Genomic DNA, 23,773 nt, shown 5'->3' with positions numbered 1-23,773 from the left:
TCAGCTGAATGGCTGCTCAGTGGTGGCAACTCTGTATCCCACAAATTTCCTCTCAGAGAGCGTAATTTTCCCTTTGTCTAACAAAAATACCCATGTCGAATAAAAATTTCCCCCGCGATAACTTTGAAAGAAAGAGTGCATAAAGCATTCGTAATGCACGTAGACAGAGCCAAACTTGAACACAAGAAATAATGGACATCAATATAAAATGACCACAATAAGTTAAAATCTTCATGTTTGTGGAATAAATACTTTGTGCATAATCACCAAATAATGTTCACAAAATAATGTTTTAACTCTAGTTCATTACAAATCTCAAAATAATGTTTTAACTCTAGTTGATTACAAATCTCAAAATAATGTTTTAACTCTAGTTGATTACAAATCACAAAATAATGTTTTAACTATAGTTGATTACAAATCACAAAATAATGTTTTAACTCTATTTGATTACAAATCAGAAAATAATGTTTTAACTCTAGTTCATTACAAATCAGAAAATAATGTTTTAACTATAGTTGATTACAAATCTCAAAATAATGTTTTAACTCTAGTTCATTACAAATCAGAAAATAATGTTTTAACTCTAGTTAATTACAAATCAGAAAATAATGTTTTAACTATAGTTGATTACAAATCACAAAATAATGTTTTAACTCTAGTTCATTACGAATCAGAAAATAATGTTTTAACTCTAGTTCATTACAAATCAGAAAATAATGTTTTAACTCTATATGATTACAAATCAGAAAATAATGTTTTAAATATAGTTGATTACAAATCAGAAAATAATGTTTTAACTATAGTTGATTACAAATCAGAAAATAATGTTTTAACTCTATTTGATTACAAATCACAAAATAATTTAACTCTAGTTCATTACAAATCAGAAAATAATGTTTTAACTCTATTTGATTACAAATCACAAAATAATGTTTTAAATATAGTTGATTACAAATCAGAAAATAATGTTTTAACTATAGTTGATTACAAGTCTCAAAATAATGTTTTAACTCTAGTTCATTACAAATCAGAAAATAATGTTTTAACTCTAGTTGATTACAAATCACAAAATAATGTTTTAACTCTAGTTCATTACAAATCAGAAAATAATGTTTTAACTCTAGTTGATTACAAATCACAAAATAATGTTTTAACTCTAGTTCATTACAAATCACAAAATAATGTTTTAACTCCACTTGATTACAAATCAAATTGCATGGGTTAGTTCTTTGTTTGGACCATGCAGTTTGGAGTCAGTTTTTTACGTCTGCTGATTTAGTCACGGTAAAAAAAAATGACGCATCAGTCCCTCAACAGCGGACTTCAAAGGTCTACAATGAGCCTTCAAAGGTCATGATGGGACATTCACAAAGAACGCCCATGCCCGGGCCGGAATTCGAACTCGGAACCCCTGTCGTCGAAGCACGTTGTTATAACCTCTCCGCCACGGAGGTCGGCAGAGGAAACAGAACAGAGTGGCTACAAACAAGCAGAAATGAAATTCCCTGACGTTTCCAGGTTTTCCAGGACAAAATTTAAATTTTTCCCTGACAATTATAAATTAAATAAATTAAGTAAAATAAAATACTACTCATATTCTTGTTTTATTTATGCCTAATCGATAGGGATCTTGATTTTTCGTATTTTCTTCTAAATTCGTGCCATTCTCCCCCTCCCCAATTCACATTTTCATTTTAGTGCCTAAATTTATACTTTCATGGCGTTTTTAAAGTACTGTTTCAAATTTTAGGTCTCATGCGCGATGCCTTTTTGTGAGAGTTTGATACCTTCGAAGTTATTTTGACAAAGTTATTTTCCATACCAGTTTTTAATTTTAAGGGAAGGTTTTAGATAAGGGGATTTTCCCGATATATACTGAAGGGTGCATAATGGCCATACTGGGCAGCTCACCCACAAATTCTAAATCAATCAATCAATCTCACATGATATATTACGGCACCAAAAATTGGCATCATCTTTTTTTTTTCTGTTATATTTTCCAAGATTCGTGTTTTATTTTAGAACATTTTCCTGCCAAATATACCAAAAAGTACACTTTCATTGTGCTTTTAAACTATTATTTTCAATTGTAGGTCACATTGTTTACGTATTTTCGTGACAGTTTGATATGTTCGAACTGATTTTTGAAGAAGTTATTTTCCATTATTTCTCGCTCTACAAATGGGGATGTTACGACTCCCCTGCCATTTTCGTCAGATGCTGCAGTCCGAAGACATCCAAAAACAATCAATTCCATAAGAGTGTCATGCATGCGATTTTTGTCGCATGTTGCAGTGAGACATTTTGTCGAATTTCGGCGTTAGTCGGATGGCGATATCTGACAAAAATCATATGCATCAATTGAGCCTAAAATGTTCATCTGACAAATGCTGTACCACGACATTCGACAAATTACAGGGTTGCATAGTGCCCTTATTTGTTTCCATGTTCCTTCAGAATCTCAGACAAAATGCCGTACTATAACATGCGACAACTATCAGACGATACCACAGTGGTATGCTTCCCCCCTTCCTTCCCCTCTATTTGTTGACACTCCTGTCCCCTTACTACTCCCATACAGACAAAAAAATGATAATTCAATGCATTTTCCACGTAATATTTTTTTTCTGCCCCTCCGGAAATCTCTCTCTCTCTCTTTCTCTCTCCCTCCCCACCTTCCATCATAGTTTCTGGCACTCTAACTGTGTTGTGAATAAAAGGGGCCTAAGAGTTGATGCTCAGACTTAGCAACAAGATTTCCTGTTCCCATGCAGCACTTCATAACGACATCTTTGAAAGAAAACGCCTGGCACATTCATTCCATAGCATAAAAAAAGTCAATAAAGACAACATTCCCTGACAGACATTTCCCTGACTTTTTTTGATCTCTTAAATTCTCTGACTTTTCCCGGTTTTTCAGGTTTTCCAAGTCTGTCGCCTCCCTGCAGAAGTAAATAATAATAATAACAACAATAATACTATCAATAATAATAATAATATTGAAGAACTTTTCTTGTCAATATTCCACTCAAACCAAGTATTATGATCCAACTTTCGATCAGAATACAGCATATATTAATGTCCAAACAAAATGTACTGGCTAGTCCATAACCACTTTATAAGATTACACAATTACACCACACACCAGAATTCACGTAACAGCATTTATGTGCCTCCACCGGGTGTCGAACTCGGGACTCCTTGATTACAGGGCAACGATGTTATCGGCACGCCAACGGGAGGCCCTATTCGCAATGTCCAACTACTCGATTGTACGGAAAACTAACATGTGTGTGTGTTTGCTTGTGTGCAAATTCTCACTAACTATTGCCTTAGCAACACATCACATGAAATAAGATTCAGCTCACCAAAGAATAAATGTCTGAGTTTATTGACAAATACCAACACAATTTCGAGATTTGCAGATCTTTTTTTACGAACTGTGTGCGTTCTCCAATACCTAGCTTACCTATTTAACTATTAACTTCACTATTGCGAATTTTATGAGCACTACAAGTACGTATATAATATCAAGACGTACACAAAACGGGGAAATAACTTCATTACATTACAAATTCAAATATGATTGATAAAACGCAATTTCACGGTATGAAGGTTTTGCTAAACTTTTAATCCCTGCTAGAAGTTCCGCTTCGGAAAATAAACTTCCGAAGATTCATGTTTGGGTCTCTTTATATACTCCCCCCCCCCCTTTTAGTCAATCATCTGTGGGAAGTCAACCTTAACAAATCAGATCTCAATTTCTAATTATCAGCTCTCTCTACCCAAAAAAGCTACTTTGCAACTGTTTGATAAAAGGAGGGTCGGCGACGAAAGAAGTAGAACGGATAATAAAGGGGGGGGGGGGTTGAGGTTGATTTTTCGCAAATGCATATTTCATATTTCGTTCAGAGGGGAAGCAAAACTTTATAAATTTGCAATTTCCTAGTTTGCGGGGATTTCCTTTGATGATGCGGCTTAGAAGACGCCAGGGGGGCCTTCTCAAAAACAGATGGTTCTTGTCTTTCTAATCTCTAAGGTATCGTCACTTAAACGTGTAAATATACAGGGTGTCGCAAAACTCTTTCAACAACGCTTGGGTGCTGGTAGATATCATATAAACAAGTAACTTTTCCCTATAAAGTTTAGCTCGAAAGCGCTTAGTTTCTGCGCTATAAGCGCTTAAAATCTATCCTGTACGTATGCAACCCAACACAGCAAACGCTTGCTCTGACATAACTACCAGGGGCGCGTGGCAGGGTTGCCACTAGCGTTCCTCGTTAAGAGAGACGACTTGAAAACAACAACTTTGGAGTCTTGCCTGAGCAAAATCCAAAACATTAATGATACTTGCGATGTTGTAAGAACCATTGACAGTATTTATAAACTAACCAAGACAAATAATGAGCAGACTGAAATTCAAGATTACTCATTCTAAAATATCTTTATAATTGATTGATTGATTTGGTTTATTTTAATTCCCTTTTCTGCCACCTTTGGCTAATCGCGAAGATGAGGATGATATGATGAAATAACTAATTACACCAATGTCTAGGTCAGGATTGAAACCCGAGACACCTGGCGCCGTAGCGAGCTTTGCTAACCACATCACCACGAATATTTCGTCTGTCATGCAATATCAACAATTACAAGGGACACGTGAGATAGGGGAAATCCAAAGTCATCCACAATACGAAGAAACCTTCGGGGTTGGTGTCTACAGCGCCCGCGTAAGAAACACAAAGCAAAGCGTTATGAGGCCAAGGTCACAAATAGCCAACATACAATACTTATTTTAGAAAACAGTGGCAACCTATGAATTTCAGCGACAACTGATATGCATATAAGAAAAAATATGTGTTTTAAAAGTGGGGTTCAAGAAAATTCTAACGATTATTTGAGATACTAGGAACATGCGAGTTAAAAACTTTCTCTCTCCCTTTCTCTCCACTCAAACTGGTTCATCTTGAATGCTGTATTAAAGAAGTTGTAGGAAGAAATTAACATTTCATTGAAAGGAATTACATTGAGTTCGGTGCACACTACCTGTACTAGTTTGTTCCGCACTTCACGATATCGTTTAATATTGGTACATACATCAAGAGAAATCTTCGTAATTTACACACTTTTCATGTGTCTTTGTTTCGCATTCTTATCATAGAACGTGAAAAAAAATAATCAAAAGGAAACCATTGAGTACACGTCATAAATTATACATATTTATTATTCATTGTTGCAACTTGATACCAACATTGAAATGTAAGTGTAACATTTTCGCAAGACACAAAAATGTCAACTTTTAGTTCACCCTGGAAACAACGTTTTGTAGCAAACGAGCGAGATTTTGACATCTAGATGAATTTCCGAGATAACTCTTGTGAATTTCTATTCTTCTCATTGTACGTCATTTTTCTGCACTTTCAGGCAAATAGTAAATACGAGGACGAAAGATCCAGTGACATCTTTGTGCAGGTCGGAACTCGTGTCCGGAACATTCGGTAGAGAGAACATGTGTTGATCACCAAACGTACTCAGTCACCGAAGTGGCTCAAGAATATTCATCTGTCGGAGATTTTTGTTTCCTTTCAGTGGAGGTTTGTCTGCTTTTTATAGAGACTCGATTCGCAATAGCGCTAGTTCACAATTTTCTAATAAATAAATTGTAATAACATTACAGTCTGCGAGTTCGAAACGAGGCAGCAAACACATCATGTTTATATTTGTTGGTTCGTGGATTTCCCCTATCTCACGTGTCCCTTGCAATTGTTGATATTGCATGACACACGAAATACTCGTGGTGATGTGGTTAGCACAGCTCGCTACGGCGCCAGGTGTCTCGGGTTTCAATCCTGGCCTAGCCATTCGTGTAATTAGTTATTTCATCATATCATCGTCATCTTCGCGATTAGCCAAAGGTGGCAGAAAAGCGAATTAAAATAAACCAAATCAATCAATCAATTATGGAGATATTTTATTACCTATGCAGAACACCTCTCACTCTTTTATTTCGTCATTTTTCACATTCGTACTTACCTATTCTGCATGGCGAAACATTCTTTAAGGTGTAATTTTGCTTTTTTCACGAGAATTACTGTATTTGAATTTATCACCTTAAGAGTAATTATTGTACTTCCTTTTTTAGCTCGCGTAACACACAATATGGCTGGCGCAGCTTGATTAGCGTGGTGGGTCATATGCATATGCAGTGTTTCAACCCTTCGTAATCCAAAAATACCTGAATAGCCCCAAAAACCATTGACTGATAGCCCCGAAAACCATTGACGGATAGTCCCACGAACCATTTCCGGCAATGTTAGGTTAGGTTAGGCAAGCATAGTTAAAATTTTGTTCGTGAAACAATGCGACAGCTTCTTCTTTTATTTTTTTAAAAAATCAACTTACATCACCTTCACTTAGAGGAAGCAAATACAAGCAATTGCAATTGTGCGTCGGAGATATATATTTCTTCAAAAATACATGATTTCCCGGTCGAATAGATTACACGATGGAAGAAAATTCGTCGGCGAACTTTCAGAATGCTACAGAAACTCATTTCCGTAAGTAGTTTTTTCTGTCAAGATGGAGAAATCTGTTCTGCCCAGATCGAATAGTTAACGATATTTTAGAATGAGTAATCTTGAATTTCAGATTGTGTTTGTCCAAATGATGAAAATTGAGATAAACCTGAAATGAAAAACTGAGAATAAAGTGAAAAACGGTAAATACTACCGCTTAGGGGTATTCCCTTTAATTAAAGAAAAAAAGTGGTTAGCTTATCGCTCTGCGACGCCAAGGGTCCCAGGTTCGAATCCCGCTCGGGCTTCGTTGTTTGTGAATGTCCATTCATCAATTTCATCATTTCATAACTCATCCCCATCTTCGCAAATTAGCCGAGAGGCACAAAACGCGAAGAAACATAAACTAAATCAATCAATCCATCAATCAAATCTTCCCAAACGCTTATTCTAATTTTTTCTTTGCGTTCCTTTCGTTTCCTCTTCCATATTCTTCTTTGGCCCATATCGTTTTTCGTCTTATCTTTCTACATTCATTTTCTGTATTCTTTTCAAACTTGTTTCGTTTTACTTTCACCCTTTATTCCTTTTCCTTATTATTTTTCTTTGCCTTTCCTTCTCCTTACATACTTATTTTTCTTTCACATCCCTTTTCATTTTCATCTTTCTATACTCCTTTCTATTTCATTTACCTCATTACTATACTTTCCCTTTTCTTTCTTTTCCTCTCCCTTCATTCCGTTTCTGTTCTTTACTTTCATTTTCCTTTACCGTGCCTTTTCCCTCCATATTCCTTTCATAACCTTTGTCTTCTCTTTCTTTCTATACCTCTTTCCTTTTCACTTCCCTGATTACTATTCTTTCCCCTTTTTCTTTATTTTCCTCTCTCTTCATTCCGTTTCTGTTATTTCCTTTCATTTTCTTTTACCGTGCCTTTTCCCTCCATAATCTTTGCATAGCCGTTGTCTTCTTTTTCTTTGTATACCTCTTTCCTTTTCACTTTCCTGATTACTATTCTTTCCCTTTTTCATTCTTTTCACATAATTCCTCCTTTTCTATTATTTTTGCATTTTATTTTCCGTGTCGTTTCTCCTAGGTTAAAATGAAAAACTGACAGCATAGAAAGAACAGTACGTTTGTCCCTTTCTTACACGCCTACCTTACACACAACCACAGAAGCTGTTAATATGCTTTCCGCACCTCTATCCACACCTACACACAATTTCATTATTTAATTTCGAAGCCATCGTTATCCTTACCAAAGCCACACTTTGACAAGGCAAAACAAAGCCTATTTCTTAATATATTAAACAGCCTCGGGGCAGAAAAGTCGCCAAGGCTATGATTAACTCATACGATGCAATTTGCACATAGGAGGTGTTGCGTTACAGCAGCATACGGGGAAACCCCCTTCTCGTGAAGGTAGAGAGAACACGTGCTAATCGGCAAATCACATACACCCAAACCTACATGTGTGTAACGTGTGGGGGAAGGGGAAGGCTATTCCGTCAGCAGATAAGGGTTTTTATAATGATGTTTCCCCTAGTAATTATCCCGACCGAAATCTTGGTCGTCTTGTAGAGCGATGAAGGACCGGCAACTCCACGTCAAAGAGCCTAACCTACAATTACCTTGCGTAGGTAATGATGAGATAATACGAAACTGCGAAAGGTGTGTGGATGGAGGGGAGAGGGGGGCTGATGCTGGCTGGATTTTGCTAATGTACCCCCTCCTTCCCTACTAAACCACCCTACCGACAATAAGCTAATTGCAAAATGCGAAATTCGAAGTTGAGTGGAAGCCTGGAAAGTGGTTGAAGTATATAATTTCAGGCGGTGACGTGCTGATATCAGACCCCATCGCGGCGGCCATGAAAGAGGTTCTCTTCTTATGTTCTTGCGTCGATCCCCCCCCTCCCCCATCTTTAGCGCTGCTTTAATATCTACTCGCAGGGCTAATTGCGAAGGAGTAACATCCTGCCTGGTTTGGAGCAGACTTAGATCGTTAATCAGAGAGATGTGCACTTAAAATGCGCGCGGGTGCGAATCGCTTTGTTGAGGGACTCCGGAAGCAATGCGTCATGCCGGAATACGAATCTTGGTTGAATGTCACTTGTTCGCGTAGCGGAATCAAGCTTCACAAAAATATTTAGGTTTCAGTACCTATGGTGGTTTTGAACAATTCTCATACGATTCTCATAATTATAACATAAAGCAGCTCGTAGTGTTAATGCGGGAAAAGTTCCTTAAAAGAAAACTAAACGCAAGGCCATGAAAATAGGCGGCTGGGCAGAATTGCGCTGGTGCCACATGTGGGAAAAGCAAACAGAGAGCGGGACAAAAGTCGCTGGTTCCAGCGCACTCTGTGGCAACGTCAGCTGGGCAAGCTGACGTTGCCTGTACTGCAGAAGGTTTAACTTGGCACAGTTCGCGCCAAACCATATATTTCCTCCTGCTAGCCGACATTCCTGGGCGTCACGTGAGCCTTGGAGACAGCACGTGCTTGGTCCTCTGCCTATCAGGGGTCGCCGTTGCCTTCGCGTGTCTTCGTTGCCACGCTGTCAATGACGTGAATGTTCTGGTGGCGGAGACATCTGTGCTTGCACCCTCAAATGACCGCTCGCAGCCCGGCCTGTCGCCATGTTTGTTCGCTTGCGCCGAAATCAGTGGCAACAACGTCCTGCAGACGACAGAGAAGGTTTTGGCGGGAGCCGTGTCAGGTTAAACCTTTTGAAGTATAGTTCGAGCGTCAGACCGACGTCTCTCCGGGGCGCTTTTGTGTCATCCCTGACCTTTCAAACAAATACTTTCAGTTTGCATCATGTGGATTACAAAGACCAACTCTACAACGAGATCTTTCATTCTCTTGAACCTCCGAACACACGGGGCTGTGCTACGACGTGGCAACAACGCAAACGTCTGTATCTTGACAAATAACTTGTTCACGTTCAAGTTAGGTATCTAACAGGAACGTTTCCGGGATAAAAAGATCAGGAGGGGTTTTGACAAGAGTCCTGAGACGATTCCGATGGTGGGTATCGGTATCGGAAAGTATCGATTGGATTCTATTTACCGATACTAGCCGATACTAACATTTCCATACCTAGTCAAAAATTGAGGCTGTTTTGCAGCAAACACGGAAAAACACAGGACAACACAATCCTACAGAGGATCGTGGATCGAGACGTCAGAGCCTCGTAAGTCTGCAAAATACAGTTCAGGGTGTACTATGTGGAAGGGCGGTTGAGATTTGATTGTCATCCCTTAGGCACCTTTCTCAAGGCGCGAGAAAAAAGAGTTCATTACTTTTGACAAAACTTGATAAAGTTGAAACAGAAAAATCTTTGATTACGAGACTTGATAAGTAAGGAAAAATTAAATTCTACGTTTTTATGTTAACTGAATATAAAAACTGTTAAAATTGCTCTCTTAAAGGAAATGAATAAACGCCCATTAATAATGATATGATATGATAATCCCAATATTAATGATTGCATGAAACTTTCTCGGCTAGAATTAAGACGAATAGTATTGAGAGAATTGAATATATGAAAACGAACTTTGTGAATTAATTCACATTGGATAGTAGAATACTACAGAATATTTTACAGTATTTTTCCTTATAATACTTACTCAGGGTGGTCACTCTAGGACCATAATAAAATTCAAGAATAATTCCCGATTTTCAAGTGAAATTTTCCAAAAAATTCTGGGGAACAAGCAGATGTTTTCTCTATTTCAACCTAACGTATTACCGCCTCTCACCATCCACACACATACACACAAATATAACAACAATGTAAATAGTCTGTGCGATTCCAATGTATCCAAAAATTCTAATTCAATGCAATTGAAAGGTGTATATATTTAATTTAAGGTACGGAGTTTAGATTTGCCATTTCGCATACTCAGTCTCGAAATACATCTACAAACACAAGTCACAAATATCACGGGATATAGTCATCTACGATAAATTGTTAATTGTATAACAATTTAAAAATTACCTAATCAACTTCAAGATATCTTCCGTCTGTCAGATAGAATGCTCTGCAAAGGACACTAACAAAGCAAACGGATTGAGAGGATTTTTCTCCTCCTTCTTCGATAAAAATAAAGCTAAAATGTGAAAACTTGCCTCACTGCATTTACAAAAATGTATAAATTGAATGAGATTTGCATTAATATAAGTAGCAATTTTTCATGTCTACGTAGAAAAATTCAAGCAGAATTCACGTATAGTCCCCGGAATTCAAGGAATTCCCCGTGAGTAGCCACCCTGTTACTAGCTATGTTAAATTTTAAATGCTTAAAGAAGAGCATATTTCTTTTTCGCACCCATCCTCTTTTACGCAAGCTATAGTTTCTTGAAAGGAGAGGAATTTTCTATAAATCAGTTTGACTGGCTTATGTCCAAGAGCGCCATAATGTTCTTGTTTCAAAATTTTATTGAAAATTATTGTGAAATGGTCACTTTCACAACTCGTGCTCATCTTCAATCTTGTAAAGGAAGTTACCGGATTCGAGTATCAGCTCGATTATTATAGGTGTTACTTTACTAGTGACAGAAAGCAGAGACGAGAAGTAACAAAAACGTTAAAACTAAATTGTAATCGTCATTTTAGGAGGCATATGTACAGCATGGAATCATATTTAGATTAACTGATTGATGGATTGACTTCATAAATTTTATTTCGCTTTTCTGTCACTTTTGGCTAATCGTGAAGGTGAGGATGAGTGATGATATGATGAAGGGACATTTACCATGAACACTCATGCTCAGGCCGGGATTCGAACCCTGGGCCCTTGGTCTCGTAGCGCGCTGTAATTATTATAAAGAAAAATAATATACAGGATGAGAAGTATGTCTTTATAGAGCTTGTTACGACTCGATTCATAATATATATATATATATGTATGTAAATTTGTTTTTATTACTTGGCTTTTGTACCTCTTGCTTTAATCGAAAATATCTGTTTGTATTTTTCTTAGTTTATTCTGTCACATTTTGCCTATTCCCAACACTTAACATGAGGGATTACATGAAATTGAACACCTACTTATATCCAGGCTGGTGTCGAACAATTGAGTTTGCAAAAATTTAAACATTTTCCTCGACAAGCCTGGGTAAGCCACCGGTGCACAATCTCTAGAAACGTCCTTTCTCAGGGCCTAGGATAAATTCGGAAATTCTCTGTCCACTGGTTCTCAAGATAATTGCTACCGTAAGCTTACGCAGGCTTGGCGAGGCAAATGATCATACTTGGCAGGGATACAGGCCAGAACTCAACCGTTGTGTTGTAATACAATGCAGGAGGCTAGTAATTGTTCATTCAGATCAAGTCAGCGGTTATAGATATGCACAACTTTAAACATCTGAAATTCCTGTATGGAATGGTACTTTCCGGATAGGAAATCCAGAGCTTACCAATAGAGGCAGCGAACCATAAATTTGCATGTTGAAGACGGAAGAACGCTTCGTTAGCATTCTACAGGAAGAAGGCAGAGTTAAATGCATGTAAAAGCAATTGGTGTTACAACCACAGCTGCACTCGACCAGATATCAAATACAAAGTGGACTTCTGTTAAAGATACATTGCAGTTCCAGCCAGAAAGTAGGTCACGAGGATGTCTTTGAGCACCGCCACTTGTTGAGTCCAACCCTCCCCCACAAACCCCGTCCGGAACGTTAAATCGCTTCAGAGAACAGAGAGAATGCATGTGAGAGGAGTATGCAAATTTCGCCAAGTTTCGGATAGCCCGAGAGCCGGAGAGGAAATGGGGGTGGTGGTTGGGGGGGCAAGTCTCCCGCATCCGCGTCCATTGTTCGGAGCAGACATTAAAATTTCAGGATTTTGCAACACTCCCGGTTTCTCTTGGTTTGGAAACTTGCTGAACTTCTGGGCTTATCTTCTTGCTTCTGTTTGTGAAAAGTTATTTTTCGCTTCCGCTGTCACCTGCAAGAGTCATTCTTATTTTCTCCCTCCGCTCTACTGTCCCCACCCCCGCAATTTTTGTTTTCCAACCAGGTTACGGTGCCACTTCCAGTCTTCTCCAGTCCACGTGTTCCAGGAACCGTATAGCTGATATTCTGCCATGAGATACTATTTTTTGTTCTAAATCCCAATTACAAATGATCGTATATACGAGGGTTGTTGAATAAATTAGGTAACAAGGCCTGCGATCGAATTATCTTATTTATTGAACAACCCTCGTGTAAATATACTTTGCATGCCAGTTACTTTTGAAGACTAATTCAGTTGCCGTTACTTCTACCTTACGTTTTCTGCTGAAAACTTACTTTAACCATTTAATTTAACTTGGCCAATTTAACTTCCTATGCTAACCCCCCGAAGGTGAACTGATAACACATTATGAACAATCAAACTTCTCGCTCAGAAATAATTATTCAAACGAGCTTTGAATAACATTTAAATATATCAAATAATTTAATACGGTATGCGCCAAAATATACAGTACTGAAACTCGCGCATCTCGAACACGTGGTTGCGTTTGTCGACGGGGCATAACTCCAGCTGCACGTGTTCGTAGTAGTGAAAAGGAAGTTGTGTTGTGCAGTTGTTGTTGGAAATGGGTCTCTCGACGGAGGAAAAAGTATTCATAGTTGAGCATTATTTCCGCTCATACGGAAGCGGTCGTGAAGGTGGACCGAGTTTGAAAAAGGTGACTGGTCTATACGCAACCCAAATGACAATCGTCCAGTCCACATGCACTAACCTAACCTAACCTTAGGTTTCCTGACAGTTATGCAACCCAAAATGCACGATTGTTATTTGGGCTGCATATAGACCAGTCACTATATTGTAACATGTCTTATACTTTTGTTCATCTTTTCATTTCAGTACTGTATATTTTGGCGCATACTGTATATCTCATAAAGCTGAATATTTTTATGCCCTATCACTTATCATTTGCCTCATCGTTCTCTTCCAGAGCTCTCCTGTGTCTTATCTGGGTTGTGCGATGGTACAATTTAACATCCTTAGATGCAATGGTGTCTTCCATTGCATCGGCGAACAGTGGTCACTGCCGATGATGCACGGATATTAGGGTGCCGCTACCGTCAGGATTAAGAACTAATCCTTCGGTAGATACAACCAAATACCAATGAAACAATCACCACAGTCCGCCTTCAGCTAGCTAGTCGGTAGGGGTGGGACACCACTGAAGGTTCCTTTATCAAAACACCGGTTCTGCATTGCTCAAACCGATCCGTTTGTGCATTTAGTTCCTTGCTCACACTCTTATGTATATCATAACCCTGCCCGGACAATAAATTTGTACATTCGGTACTGAAAACAAGCACAACAACTTGAACGTCAACTTGTTTATGTCACCTCACACACTTAGGTATATCTTAGCACTGTCCACAACAATATTTCGTACATTCGGTACTGTTCTTTGGTGAGTCCGAACTAGCACTGCTTAGTGGTCACCGACGGATCTCGATGGTGCTCAACACCTCCGTCTTTACTCGAGTCAAAACTGTTTCCACAAAATTTAGAAGATTATGGTTATGCCAAAATTGAGTTGACTTTTTGAATTCTATTGGTGGAAATTTGGAGGGAAAAGTTACAAGCAGCAAAGGACAGTTTGCAGTGATGTCAAACCTCCTATGACTTCAGTCAATATATTCCCGTTACACCAAAGCAAAGTATCCAACCATATTATTATATTACTATAATTCTAGTGTCACATCTTTGGAGTTTGCAACCAGTACAGGAGGATGCAGACCAGATGATCGGGACGTATAAAAGGGGTTATTGTGAGACAATGAGTTTTATGACTTGTGTCGCCAGAATGGTTGGAGAGAGACACACAGTTGACAATAGCAGTGGCTGCCTCTGGGTCATTAGTGGAAAGATGAATAGAAGAGAGAGCTAGGGTTAGCCGATAGTTGCCAGATTTAAGATATTCGCAAGAACGTTTAGTGTAAAGACATAGGGATTTCAGAAGTAAAGATGGCTGTCATGCCAGGCTAGACTCGGGGCGAATCCGTTGTGGCGAATTAGGGTTTGCGAGGGAGAATCTTACAGCAATACTGGCAAGAAGTTGCTGCGAAATCGGAGAAATGCTGGAAAATGTAGAAATATCAAGAAATGATAGAATTATTGAATGATATTAGAAAATAATTAGAAATAAAGTATAGATATGAACAGTGGTGGAAAAGAACTGTTCCAGTTGATATGTAAGGAAGGGATTTTAAGGTGCAGCACCATATTAAACGTATAGCTGTTTTCAAACCGATCGTTTTAGATATGCATTTTAGGCCATTAAATCAAGTAAAATGAACACATTCTGTTGCACCTTCTCGTGAGATTAGCACATTTATCCCCTTTCTACTCCTCTTTGATGATTCAGCACCTTTTCCCTTTGTTTTCTTTCATGTGCAACGTACTCCAGTTGGACACCAGTCGTCACAAAGTTAGTCCGCTGCTCCTTGTGTCGGGAACATGAGACGCTTTATCACTCATCAGGGCTTGCTGGGTAGAAAAGAAACACAACACGGTATTCAAAGTTAAACGCAGTTTTATAATCACTTATCTCTCATAATCACTTATATTTCCTATAGTATGTGGACTTACAAGCAATGTACAGATTTGCTTACGTTTCTGCCTGAAGAGACGTAAAGAACAATTCTATCGAATATTAAATCACATCACAATCACTAAACACACTTGCATATAGAATTAACGTTGGACAAGACAAATGTAAGTACACGAAAGTTTCAGTACTTAATTATTATTTCCGAGTATAGCTAGAATGAACCGAAATTAATTACCAATTACACTATTCGGGCATTCCATTAACCGTTACCACGTTTCTGTTGATTTCTTACCTTCACCTGTTTTTCAACTCAGTCTGTCGTCAGGATAAAACATTCAGGCGGGTTCACTTCCTATGCTGATATGAGAAAGTGACGTCAACACAAACAGATTATGACGTATTTCTAAACATATACACAAGTTACAACCACGACTGTATTAATCTAACTATAGTTGTCTCTGACAGCTTGCACATTATTTGAAGTAACAAACATTTTTAAAAATCTTAACTTCTTACAAATATAAAACCTTAAACGCTCAGGTTCGTTACACATGTTTTGTAAAAAACATGGATAGGAAAATGATTTCCACTCTTCTTGAGCGGCTACATCCTACAGTCTCATGTTGTAGAGCAGAACGAGAGCTATAAAACGGTATAATACAGTAAAACCTCGTTAATCCGGATTAATGGGGGGTTAAGTTGACTGGTTTAACGAAAGTCCGGATTAACGTAAATAACCTAAAATAACAGTAGAAAGTGCATTAAAATTCCGTTTATAGCAACAAAACACGTTTATTATGGTGTATTTAAAGGGCATAGGCCTAAATACACTATAGAGTACAGTACAAAGTCTGCGGGAAACAGAATTTCATCAGTGGTTGACTGACTGCCTCTTCTTTGGGAAGTTCTCTTGTTGACTTCTAGCCACATATAAAACCTTGCATTCTGTTTTTTTCTTTTTTTTGCCTGTCCGGATTGAGCTAAGTCCGGCTTATCGGGATCCGGATTAACGAGGTTGTACTGTATAATTATGGCTGCCCCAATAGTTCCCAAGATAATGTAGTTTCTCCACATATAAGGATCTCCTGAGCTCAAAGCGTCAGCAACTTACACATTCGAAGACATATAAATGTTGAGCGTAATCCAACATAACAAGTTGTTTTATATCCAGTATATGCTACGTTTACTTCCTAAAAACTAGTTACTGTATCTAATTATTACTATATCTGCTACAGTATTGACTTGAATAAAGGCATTTTATCTGCACCTTTTCTTGCACATTTTTGAAAACATTTTCAGAACCTTTGTTTCCAATTTCCCAACCATAATGTTGCACCTTAAAATACTCTCCCTATTCATATAGTTCAAATTTCTGGAAGATTTGGTGTTCTTTGATTCTGACAATTCCGTTTCTTGCCAGAAAACTGTCACATATATCAACGTGCTCCATCTATGTGTCAATACATGTACAGATTGAGATCACATATCGGTGCCGTCGATGGAAATGCGCATGCGCTAAATAAATGAGTCCAATGGAAAGATAGAGGTGATCGCTTCAAGTGGAACGCGTACTGGGTAAGAGAATCCGTGAAAATCGTCTATTGCCGATAGAATATGGAAGATTCAAATGTAATAACGTTGACGTAGTTGTGAAAAGCGATTGTTAACAAACAATCGATCGCATAGATAAGGAATGCAGATCTGAAATCTACAACGTAGTTTCACGCATGTGTCCACCCATCTCCCCCTTTCGATTTTGGAATCTTCCACTCGAGTTAGGCTCGTCTTCCGTGGCCGACTTGCACACCGTGAGACAAAAACTGATGGTGATATTTTTTAAAAAAATTCTCGCATGGAAACACTGCAGGTTTCATTTCTTCCACCACATTTGGTTTCCTGAGTTCTTCCCCTACGGAACCCAGTGTTCTGCGCCCCATCTCAATTTTGTATTCAATGAATATTTGAGGCGACTTATATCACGCATTTCCATCTATCCTAGTAGAGTTAACTATAGTAGCTCATGCAGACCTAGCTGCACGTTTCGGTGACCTGATTGCATGTGCACTCGCGAGGGGTTCAAATTGCCCGTTCACCCTGAAGGGTTCGTCTCAGCAACGGAGTTTCGTGCTTCGAAGAGAACTCTTCTGATTATCTACATTCTAAATAAGCCAGATATATGTTTAGAAATCTTCTTAGAACACTAAAAGGTACTCCTAACAAATATTTGTGCCATGAATCCATTACAAGTGTTATTTCCTAACACTAACACAAGATGGCAGGGAAATTTAAAGTACATATTTGTTTGATTGTGACGTGTAGGAAAGACATCCAAGTAGAACCCAATCATGTCTAATTGTGCGCAAAGCTGAAAACTAAAAGGGCAATGGTCCAAATCTAATGTACAAGATGTTGTAGAAGGAATTCCGCGGGGATCTATTTTGTTCGTTAGAATTACATTAAACAACATGACTAAAACAGTCGTTTAAATAAAATAAACAATACCCAGGGAACAAAACAAATTAAAGTAATTAATAGCCATTGTTCATGTGTAAACTTTAGGATTCGTTGGTTGCCGTCCAGAGACAAAGGTATAAACGCAGATTCTATACATTTGAGTAACAAAAATTCTGGATGAGTCAGCACTCACGCTCGCACGCATTTACATTAAATCTTCATTGGCCATTACTAAATAAAGAAACAATCCAAAATGTAAGAAATTAGTATCTGTATTTTTTATTTTAAAAACGTACTATAGTTACTTGTATAATACGTAATTCTTGGACTAAATCTCACATTTCACTACAACATACCACATTTTTACAACATTAATTGATGTCCCTCACATAATAAAAGAAAAAACCATCGTAGCTATGATGGGATCTCAAAGATAGTTACAGCGAATTCTCTTTAATTCGAACTTGGATAATTCGAAGTACTAGGGTATTCGAACAGACGTTTATTCCCTTTGAAACCATCTTTAATGGTGTGATGTTTTTTTTAATTCGAATTTTGGACAATTCGAATTTTTTCGTGCCTCCTTGGGGTTCAAATTAAAAAGAGTCCACTGTATATTACATTTAGGCTAAATATTACACACAAAGTAACGATTAGTTGCAAGAATTACAAATAACAATGACAACATCGATCGCACATTAGGTCTAGCCTCTATAAGCCTGCTTGAGAATAACGTGACTAAAACATTCATTGACTTTTTTGGCTGACAACGTTTTAATCTGAATTATGTTCCGACGTTTGGCGTCGTAGTAACGTCTTCCCACTTTAAAACTGTAGGTCCAGTCCCGATTAGCCTATTTGTGCCTAAAGTAGACTTTAACCAACAATTCAATCCTTTCCGACGTTTAGTATCTACCCCGAGCGATGCATTATGGGAACAAATCAGTGCTGTGGTATTAAGTTACGTGTAGAGCAACTTGGTAAATTCCAATGTACCAATCCTGAAGACTGATTGGCTAGAATGAAGGGATAAAAGGCTGCTGTTTGGTACCAATTCCAACTTGTTTCTCTTCCTTCAGGTATTCACTTGAATAAACACCGTATATTTGCCTGTGTTGATCAATAAAGCTTCCGGCGCGTTGCTGCAACTGAATTCCCTTGCACGCCAACTTGCCCAGTGAAGCAGCATTAGGTGTTAACCCTTGAACGAGCGTCAGAGGAGGCAGAACAAACTCAAGATGTTTGCGGGTTTATGATTCAACCCTTTCCCAAAAGGAAGATACGAGAGGGGGTGCCTCAATTTATAACAAGAATGCTTCGTCTGAATGTGGAAGAAGGTAATTATGGCTCTCACTAAAGCGTGACTTCTCTCCACGAGCGATTCTTCTGTTTTGTGCAACCATGCGCTGGAGTGGAAGGCTTCTGGATATGGTTTACCTGAAGGGGGAGAGAAAATCGAGAAGCCGCTGTGGTTGCAAAACCTGGAGGTATAAAGGTGGACAGGGTCCCACGCCACAGCAGTCTAACTTCTCGGTTAACTCCAGGACGAAACCCAACTCCCCTTCCTGAAAAACCATCTTCACTCTCACTTCACAGTCTTTTGCCTGTAATGTACCCGCTCGCTACTTTACACTCCTGTTCCCTTGAAGCCAGAGCTAATTACGAAAGAGGTTTTGCAAATGACAGAGTCCGGTCCCCTCCCCCTCCTCCTCCCCTCAAAGCCTGCGGAAGCTTTAACTGCAGTCGGCTTCCCTCATACACTTGATTATCCAACCCCCCTTCCCTGCTTCTATATGCACTTTGGTTATAAGCAGTTGGGTCTCTCAGGACCGGAACTGGAACACCATCTAACCAAGACCGACTGAATTTAAATTTGCTGGTAGCGGTTTTGACGAGCGCGTCTGACTGGCCTGTTTGTTTGAGGGTATAAGACCGCCAGGGTAGATGTGTATTAACAAGTCAAAGGAGTTGCCAGCAGCATTCGGTTACTTTAAATAAACCCATGCCTTATAAATTATCATGTATGTATATTGCGTTCATGTTGGTACCGAGTCTGGGTATGACTAGATGGTCACAAGAATATTGCAGAGGATGAATTACAGAGCCTCCCTGATTCGTACCTGCAGGCATAGAAAAGTGCCAGTTCTCCATAGCAGAAAAGGTACAGTCACCGGCATTAATAACGCGACACCTAGATCCTGGCTTCCTTGCAAGGCGTTATGTGTGTTGCCTAACTCCACGGCAATAAGTGGATTTTAGTAGCAAAGTGAGAAATTCAGAATCTAAGTGTCCCATTTCTATTGACAGTGACTGTACATCGGAAGAAACGGTATTGTGGATTTCAATCACAAGAGCAAAATGTTCTAGAACAGTATTTCTACATGTTATTTGTTTTATTTTCTGTCAATTTTGGCTAATCGCGAAGATAAATATGAGTGGTGAAAAGATGAAGTTGGTGGAAGGACAATCACACATTGATAGACACCGATGCAAGTCTCACACAGGATTATCCTTACTCTAAGACCAGACGCCAGAGCCTCGTTAGTGTAGAACAAGCAACCAGTGTGTGCAATGTAAAAAAGAGGTGCCAATATTTCTACGTGATCAATATACTATGAGGGTCCTGCAGATGAACAGAATTTTAAAATTATCAGACACCACCCTTATTTACCAGATCTGGTTCCCAGTGATTTTATCTGTTTCTACATTTGAGGCTCGAGTTAAAGGAATAGCGATTTGACAACGACAAGAAGATCGTGTGTGCTGTGAACACACTTTTTCGAGTCTCAGGATGAATCCTTCAACAACACTGGACTTACGAACTTGCCATCGAAATGGGAACATCGTTTAAATAGAGGAGGAGACTTCATTGAAAAATAAACCAGATTTTTTTGACCACATTCTATTTTGTGTGTCACACCTCGTATCAAGTGAATGAAAAAGTAACATCGAGAGTTTCAATTTATGGAGAACATTGGCGACGCTAAGAGATGGGTCATTGGAGGCCGCTTCGGAAACGGCTTCGCTGGCGTAGGCTGAAAATCATCCACCCCTGGAATCGAACCCGCGTCTTCCCTATGGCTGGCAAATAATCATAAGTGTTTCTTGATGATAGTGCATAATTTAGTTCCAGTTTTACAATAACTCGATGTAATATCAGTGATTGTACTCTTATGGCGGAGATGTAGTCATTCCTAACAAGGTACCATTGTTGCTAGTGGTGATTGGGTCAACTGGGAGGAAGTTCCTCTCCCAATTAATGTACAATCAGTATTTATGTTTCATTTTCCAAAAACCTAGCTGCAGAATTCATCGCAACAGGACATGCAAAGTTACCGGAAAGATTCAACCGACAACGGTATTAGAAATTCTATTACCGCTCATGCAGTAATTAGACTGATGAATCTGGAAATGAAGAGATATGGTACAAAGCCAGAAGTAATAACTCTCCCGATAAGGCTCCTACCTTCACATAACACGAACCCAGCACGAAAAAAGGAGATATCATGTCCCTCCGTAATCAACTCTTCCCTCTTGGATTATTATTGCCTTTTTTTTTCTCCTCCAGAAAACTTGAAATGAAACGGAAGTCCGGGCTGAGGATTCTCCTGTCTGTCTTATGACGTCGGGCATCACGTGATGATATAACAAGCAGAGTTCCTCCCCCCTCAACCCCCCCTTGCTTTGAGTCAGGGACTGCTGTAATTGATTAGCCTCCATGTCATCAGCTAGCGTGCCCCGGAAGCTCCATGATGAAGAACGATACGAGTGTCACACCAGGAACCTTGGATCACCAGTCTCTGTCATAGAGCGCCCTAGATATGTTTTACCCGGCTGGGGAAGGAAAAAATATAAATGGCATCCATTCTTCACTGGTTCTGTTTTGTTTCTCTTGCCCTTTCTCTCTCTCTCTCTCCTGCTTTTTCTTTCTTCTTGAAAAAAAATATTAAAAAAAGGGCTTTGTAAAATCTTCTTAATTGAATCCAAGCGAAAGAATATTCTCCCTGAAGAAAAATAAAGAGGCTTCGGAGTGTCTGAAAGACACGTGTACCGTGGATTCATACATCATGTGATGGATCCTTTTCAGCTGAAAGAGAATAAAGAAGATGAGTTGTCTGTTGTGTGTTGTTCGAAGCCATCTTCGAAATTTCCGCTCCTTTCAGAAAACCCAGTATCTACGGGCCTCCGTGGCGGAGTGGTTAGCCTATCGTGTTACGATGCCAGATTTTCTGGATCCAAATCCCTGGTGTTTCTTGTGAGTGTCCATCATACCATCACCCATCTTCATCTTCGCGAAAGTGGCAGAAATGCAAAGTAAAATAAACCAAATCAATCAATCAGTATGCTAGAATTTCTTCTAGAGCATTCATGTAAATCTTCTTGTAGTTTTCTTCCGCTGTTTTCTAGATATTCGCAATAGTTCAGATAGAGTTTGGTGTACCATGTTTTTTTTTGTTTCTTTTTAGAAAAGAGAGAAAACTTTGCTGGTGTTGGCTAAATGTCCAATCGAGCCTTAATAATGAGCAGTGACGTCAGAGATTGTTTTCATGTTGGCGCTGGAGAGGTGGTCATGAATGCTAATATCTCTTTTTCATTATTCCGATCTTTCTCTCTTTTTTTACCTTTCTATCTTTTTCCATGCTTATTTTTTATTCTCTCTCTTGAACCGTTTTCTTTCTGTTTCTCTTCCTTCTACTCCTTCTTTCTTTGTTTCTATGTTTCCACCTTTCTCTCTGCCAATTCTCTGTATCTTTGTTTCTACTTTCTCTCATTGTTTATTTCTGTCTTCTTTCAGCCTTTCATTCTACCATTTTCTTTGCATGCTTTTTCTTACTCTCTTTCCACGTTTTTTCTTTCTCATTTCCTTCCACTTTTCTTATCTCTCTTTCTTTCTTAGTTTCTATCTCCTTGCTTCATATGGTTATGTATTTCCTTCTATCTTTATAATTTCCTCTCTTCCCCATCTCTTTTTTCCTTCCTCTACTTTCTCCCTTATTCTCTTTTCACCTTTCTATCTTTTTGTTCCCAATCTTCTTTCTTGTTCCTTCTCTCACCACGCCTTCCTATTTCTCTCTCCTTCTCCCTCTCTTCTTATCTTTCTCTGTCTTTCCATCTTTGTCCCTGTCCCTCTCCCTCTCTGTATCATTGTCTTCTTTCTCTCCCCCCTTTCTCTTGTTCACCACCCTGTCAGAGGGAGATTTAGATGACACCGGCACTGATTATTTGGCATTCAACCAGAAGAAGAGTTAAACTACTAAACTTGTATTTGAAAACCTACCAGAAAAAGGTAAGATTCACTATATCTGAGTTTTAGAAATTCTACAAGAAGTGTTAGATTACATCATTGGTGAGTGTTTGAAACCCCCATTGTTCCTTATAGCGCCTCAAGAATGTAGATGTCGTTGTTTAAGGCATCAGTAACCACTGCAGCAACTATACCGTGCCGGGAAGAGATTGCCGACGTGAGACCCAGCTGCAAAGGAGGAGAAACCGCAGCGGGAAGACAAAATGTCCGCCTTCAGGAACACGCTGTGGTTGCCATAAGCCTCTTTGGCACCAGGATTTAGTGGAAGCAGAAAGGAAAATTGCTGAGGGGAGAAAGCGAGAGGAGAAACTAAAAAGAAAAGATAGTAAAGGAAAACGGTTAAATAAGAAATGAAGAGGATTGAAAGCAGAAGATGTAAAATACGCCTGGGAGTAGGCACAGATGCGGCAAGAGCACCCCCCCCCCCTTCCTTCTCAATTTCAACTACGGCGCAGGATTTAGCCAATTACCACACAGGAAGACCCTCTTTTAAGAGAAAGGGGAAGTTGCGTGTTTGCTAGTAAGGGTAAAGGAATAAAAAAGGTTTCGGTAATGTATTTTCTGGCCTCCTGGTCCGAACATCAGTAATTGATGAACCCAAGCGAGAGGGGTATGCTGGAAGAAGTCTGTATTATGTGAAGTTACAAGTCTATTTCGGATTTTTTGTTCAGGAAAGGGGGAGGGAAATATCTTCCCGTGGATCTTCGGTGGTGGTTGTTAAACCTAGAATGTGCGTAAGTTGGTTTCACCCTCTAAAATTATGGCGACTTTAATGTCTGTACTTTCTACTCCGAGTACGTATCGTTGGAAGAGTGATGTACGGGATTACTACCACAACTTACAGGTCTTGTACGTACTCTGGGGAGGGTTTGCAACTTGCTACATCCAAACATACCGGGTGATTCGTTTTAGATGTCAGAAAAGTAAACCTT

General features: G+C 39.0%; 1 protein-coding gene across 1 annotated transcript; it reads left to right on the top strand.

Moving 5' to 3' along the window:
- The first annotated feature begins 8 nt into the window (after positions 1-8).
- Positions 9-9,242, top strand: LOC145989066 (uncharacterized). Its single transcript, XM_083124361.1, has 3 exons — positions 9-33; positions 519-1,223; positions 8,977-9,242. Exons 1-3 carry the CDS (start codon positions 9-11, stop codon positions 9,240-9,242), a joined length of 996 nt encoding a protein of 331 aa, XP_082980487.1.
- The last annotated feature ends 14,531 nt before the right edge of the window (positions 9,243-23,773 follow it).

The sequence above is a fragment of the Lepisma saccharinum genome, chromosome 6 (genome assembly GCF_977018435.1).
Source record: "Lepisma saccharinum chromosome 6, izLepSacc3.1, whole genome shotgun sequence".
NCBI classification, from domain to species: domain Eukaryota; kingdom Metazoa; phylum Arthropoda; class Insecta; order Zygentoma; family Lepismatidae; genus Lepisma; species Lepisma saccharinum.
This window is presented reverse-complemented; position numbering and strand designations above follow the sequence as displayed.